General features: G+C 34.0%; 1 protein-coding gene across 2 annotated transcripts; it reads left to right on the forward strand.

The window, feature by feature from the left end:
- The first annotated feature begins 279 nt into the window (after positions 1 to 279).
- On the forward strand, positions 280 to 5874 carry LOC128180489 (uncharacterized). 2 transcript variants are annotated; one of them, XM_052848611.1, is made up of 4 exons: positions 280 to 502; positions 970 to 1047; positions 1338 to 1574; positions 5620 to 5874. In XM_052848611.1, the coding sequence occupies exons 1-4, from the start codon at positions 280 to 282 to the stop codon at positions 5862 to 5864; spliced, it is 783 nt and encodes a 260-aa protein (XP_052704571.1). In that variant the 3' UTR covers positions 5865 to 5874. The 2 variants fall into 2 exon arrangements, with proteins under 2 accessions (XP_052704571.1, XP_052704572.1); XM_052848612.1 differs by having other exon boundaries at positions 5639 to 5844.

Below are 5874 nucleotides of genomic sequence, written 5' to 3' on the forward strand. Positions count from 1 at the left end.
TTTTCCATACTGTAAAACAGACTATAAACAGTCCTCAGGTTAATACGTTCTGAGGTATTATAACCGTTACAGCTTATATACGTTACTAGTATTCGTTTATAAAATGCACGATTATCTAAATTTCACAGTCCCATTCAGTAGAAATACTTATCTGCATTATGACAATAATTTAGAAGTTTGTTCCTACTGCATTAGAATTAATGATGTTTGATCTTTGATATGTACAGAATATGCATTTTTTTTAATCATCCGTACTTGTTTTTAATTGTTCCCAGGACGATGACGATCCTACTGACGTTATTGCTCGTTGCTGCTACTCAGGGCGAGACGAACGCCGGAAGTTGTAAGGACATGTTACAAGGTTATCTGACCGGACGACTGTCGTCTGCTCTAGGAGCTTACCAGGTAGAAGCTTTGAGGCGGGAATTCAAAAGTTTTACTGATGTGTTAGAAAAATCTATGAAGAAGTTTAAGGAGACAATGAAATCCGAAGTCAATACATGTAAGATTAATTTTTTTTTTAAATATATATCAATTTTCTTTCATAATTATATTAATTTACAGAGTCTTATAATTTTTTTTCGATTAACATGATGTGGTTTACCGAAACTACATTTTTTTCTGAAACTGAAGACTTAGTTAAAAGTAAATAAAATATGGTTTCCCGACAGTTTCAAAATAGTTTCTTTGAAAATGGCATTGCTTGGTATACAATACAATTGATTCTAAAAAGATAATTTAGTTAATAGTTTCATGTTTTAATAAAAGTGTATATCATATGGCATGTAATAAGTTGATCATTATAACAGTAACCTAATTCAAATATCCGGCTTTACGTTTTGTTTGATTTGGTGATCCGCGCCTGAACTCAACTTGATCCAATCTTTTTGATCATGATACTTCACTACAATATGTTCAGGATCCTAATAATAAATTATTAGAGAAATAAGCTTATTTGTATTTTAACAGACATTGGTAACAGCAGTGTAGTTTACACCAGATGGGGAAAGAAAACGTGTCCATCTAATGCCGAGTTAGTTCACTCAGGTAAAGAAGGTTATAGTTGTCCATCGTAAATCATTCGTTGTCTGGTTGATATTTTCATACATTTATTCATCGCTTTTATTTAGAATGATTCATTGAAGGAAAATAACATTATAAAGTAACAAAAGTGTGCACGAGGAACGAGTTTAAAACAATAATTGACACTTCAATATTTTAGCTGAATTATTAGCAACATTTTGATAATTAGAATTTATTATTGAAAAAGACCACTATTCCATTTAGTTGATAAGTTTATTTTACAAACTGATGTTTTAAAGTAAGTTCTTGTGCAGGGTTTACCGGAGGCTCTCATTATACCCACAAAGGAGCCGCTGTAGAACCTCTTTGTTTACCGAGAAATCCAGAATGGGGGTTGTACAATGATGGGTACGATGCATACAAAAATTTAGTTTTTGGCGGAGAGTATCAAACAGGGTCCTTTACAGGCAACATTAGAACAGTTGATAATCACGATGTTCCATGTGCTCTTTGTCTGGTTCGACGAAAATCCGTTGTTCAGATGTTTCCAGGTTAGTAAAAACCAGGTTTGTTACAGATACTAGATGATACCCCGCGCAAGTGCAGGAATTAACTCTTCACACATTATTATCATATAATGCTTATCATATAATGCAAAAATGTTGAACAGTCAGTGGCGTAGCTTGACCAGAAACGAAGTGCATGCTTAAAATGACAGGGACTCTGGGGGCGGCCATGAGGCCCCCAGTGGGTCCAGCGTGAAGCATGATGGGGACCCAGGGGGCGAAGGCCCCGGAAGCTTATGGATTCTGACAAATTTTAACACTAAAATCATCGCAGAAATTGAAAGAAATGCTCACTATTTAAGCATATTTTAAGGCAGTTAAAATTGTTTTGGTTATAGTTTAGGCATAAAATAAAATCACAAAACTTATTAAAAGCTTAAAGAAGAAAAAAACCGTTGACGTTTGTTTTTGACCCACTCAAAGCTTTTATCCTTAAGTTCATTTTCACCTAGTTTATCGTAATGAATATCTTAAAAAAAGCTGTGGTATTCTATGGGGGAAATTTAAAATAATGTGTAAAACTCAGTTCAAATGCAAAATAAATCTCTGCTTTATTAGGTACATGCATTGTGTTCTGTTGCTTTAATATGGTACTGGAAGGCCACCGTGACAATGCGTGTCTATATATGGTACTTAAGACGTCTTTGTGTAGCATTCAATTTTGATATTTGTCGATGGAAACGGGTTGATGGAATATAAGCATACATGGTAACAACGCCACTGACAGTTTTTTGCTTGATTCATTTTTCTATATATATTGTCCGATTCTTTCTTTATCTTATTTTTTAACATTATTGAAATAAAACCCGACTGCATTGTTGGATATTTAACAGAGCGGACAGGGATGAAAAATCTAAACTGAAATGGATAATATACACATGTACATGTAAGTGGCCTCAATCCGGTTTGTTGCAGATAACTTGAAAAAAATAAAACCTTTTTGTATTCTGCATGGACTTATTTTAAACAAGTGAATAGTTATTTAGTGTATATCTAAATTTGGTTCTTTAGGTCAATTTTCAACATAATTTCTATAACTGTAGCAAAGAAGAATTTCATAAAAAAAATCTGGAGGGGAGCATCCCCAATAAACTTTCCTGTTTTATGCATACATCATTCATCCATCCAGTATAGCAATCCCAACTTCCCGAGAAGTTACTATAGGCAGTATATAGACATACAATACAAACATGAATTATCTGTTCATTTATGTTTAAGGTGTACAACCAATCTGTCGTGGTATGAAAATGTGTGAAGTTAAAACACGCTAGGTTATGCATTATTTCCGCCATGATGTCAATTAGTCAACCCGTTTTAAGGTACCCCGTTTTGGAAAGTTCTTTCCATTAATATTAAAATCTTATTGGTTGTTCTATTTTATTTATTAACTTTTAGTATTATCGAAGTCCGATCCAAGGTATCTGTCCGCGATGCATGATAAACTCGTCCTTCACTTTTCGTTAATCAGTAAATCCGCGTTCTTGGTTACCCTGTTCTGGAAAGTTTTATCCTATTCTCTCACCAGAGGTCGTGTTTCGCAAGCGAATGAGTTTCAAAACTAAAATCGCCCAATGAAGAAGAGAATTGACCTATTTTATGATTTAAACTTTAATCATTTAATGTTTAAATCATTAAATCACTTAATTATTAGTGATTTAATAAACATTTAACATTTGTCAAAGCTTAACTTTTATATATTCTCTAAATAGGCTCACAGTAAAAATATTCACGTTATACGTAATCGTTCATAGATCATTTTTTTTATTGCAAGTATATATTTTGATCAAGACTATCCCTGATTTAGATCCGCCAAAGCGTGTCCGCTATTGTACTCTCATTTTTGCTATTTCGGACTTGTTTATCGAAAATGAAAGTAGGATTTTGATTAATTTCACTATAATTACTTATCAGTTAAAATTCAATTATACCTTACAGACATCATCTCACATGTGTTGATAAACCAAATGGTGTAGGAAAGTACTCTGATGCAGGCATTTATTAGTTTATTTGCAAAATGTCTTAATCTATAAGTATAGATGTTACCGATTTTTTTTATATCTACTAGGAAGTTTTTCCTTTTTTAACTCACCGGAGCTGAAAGCTGAAAGTTTGTCTGTCGTATGTTTGTCCGTCTGTCCGTAAACTTTTCACATTTTCAACATCTTCTCCAGAACCGCTGGGCCAATTTCAACCAAACTTGGCACAAAGCATCCGTATTCAATGGAGAATCAAAGTTGTAAAAATTAAGGTTTAAAACCTTTCTATAAGGGGAGATGATTAGGAATTATTGAACATTTTTGATAAATCCTCAAAAATCTTCTTATTAACTTTTGAGGAAGCATTTTCAGGTAGTGTACATTCAGAGTTGTACAAATTATGATCCATGGGGGTACGGTGGGGCTACAATGGGCGGGGGGGGGGGGGCGAATTTTAACAAAGGAATATATAGAGTAAATCTTTAAAAATTTTCTTCTCAGAAACTAATCGGTCAGGAAAGTTGAAACATGTGTGGAAGTATCTACAGTGAGTGTAGATTCAAAGTTGTGAAAATCATGAACCCCAGGGGTACAGTAGGATGGGGCCACTATTGGGGGGCAAAGTTGAACATAGGAATATATAGAGTAAATACTTTCTTTTCAGAAACTAATCAGCCAGGAAAGCTGAAACTTGTATGTAAACATCCTCAAGTAGTGTAGAATCAAAGTTGTGAAAATCATAATCCCTGGGGGTTGGGTGGGGCCACATTGGGAGGGGGGTTTTCGTTTGAATTTAACATATAAATATAGAGAGTAAATCTATTAAAATCTTCTTCTCGAAAACTAATCAGCCAGGAAAGATCAAACCTCCTGAGGTAGTGTACATTGATGTTGTGAAGATAATGACACCCCCGGGAGTAGGATGAGGCCACAATGGATGGGGGGGGGGGGGGTCAAAGTTTTACATAGGAATATGTTGAATAAATCTTTAAAAATCTTCTGCTTAGAAACTAATCAGCCAGATGATTCTTTATAATTGTTAAGACTTTGGCCCTTAGGATAATTCACAAGAAGGTTCAGAGTTTGATGTAGGTTTATATCCCATATATAAACAATTGTTAAGGATCTTGTTGAGAACTGCAATACTCAATATGTGATATGACTATAAAATCATCCTGTTAGAAAAGGGACTTATAATTATTAACATAAGAATATCCAGGGGGGGGGGGGACATATTTTATTTATACAGAATAAACATGTATTATTGTATACTGTCCAGATACTTTGTATTTTGACTCCATTAAGCTGATTTTATCATACCTATTGTTCCTCAGTTGAGCGATGTGGCCCACGGACCTTTTGTTATAATAAGTACAATGTAAAATGTTATCACACAATCTGTAATAAACATTAAACCTTACATACAAGTTAACTTTATTCCGTATATGATGCTATATAGCACTACAGCATTTGTATGCAAATGTACAAAAATATTAACGTTATAATGACATTTGTAATAAAAAAAATTCTGGTAGTTGATATATTACTTTAATCGTTCGATTATTGTAAAAACACAAAATGATAAAAAAAGTTTATGAAAAACGTGATAAAGTGTAGTAAATTATATAGACGCGATAAGCACATCGCCTTTCCCCACAATTATATCAAAATGTGGTCTAAGCACTTAAATAACTTACTACATGATGCAAGCCAATATATAAATTTGTAAGTGCTGATGTGATTTTGTAGATGATGTTCTTCTTCAATAGCTCTATTCTTTCAAATGGTTAAAAAACGAGCCTCAGCTCCACATAGTTTTAAACTTATGGTCATTTCAATAAAGGCATTCGTTGACCACTGTTGTAAACGTGGTTGTAAAACTTCTTGCAAATACTGCTGTTAATATAAAAGTATGCTCAAAACCGGGCCATTTGGAAACGCACATTTTTACCGATATTTTTTTTATTCCATTGATTCTGTGCCCATAATAATACTCTTTGATTTTTATATGTACGAATCCATAATGTTTCATAAGCGTCAATGCCTTTTTTAAGCAAGAAAAACGTGTTACAGAGGATGGACATTGGAATACCATGGCTACCTTATGGCGGGTTTTTATGATCATGTTGCTGGAACAACCTTCACCTGTGTTGATAGTCATCCCGACACTTTGCATGGTGGTTCTAACTTCAAGGGTGGTAAACTCTTCTATCCTGTAGAGGCTCATTGTGGTTCCTTGAAGTGTCCACCTTATGTAGCAGGAAGAGAACTTGTGTGTGCTGTTTGTTCGAAAGATTAAAACATTATAA

Source organism: Crassostrea angulata, chromosome 4 (assembly GCF_025612915.1).
Source record: "Crassostrea angulata isolate pt1a10 chromosome 4, ASM2561291v2, whole genome shotgun sequence".
NCBI classification, from domain to species: domain Eukaryota; kingdom Metazoa; phylum Mollusca; class Bivalvia; order Ostreida; family Ostreidae; genus Magallana; species Magallana angulata.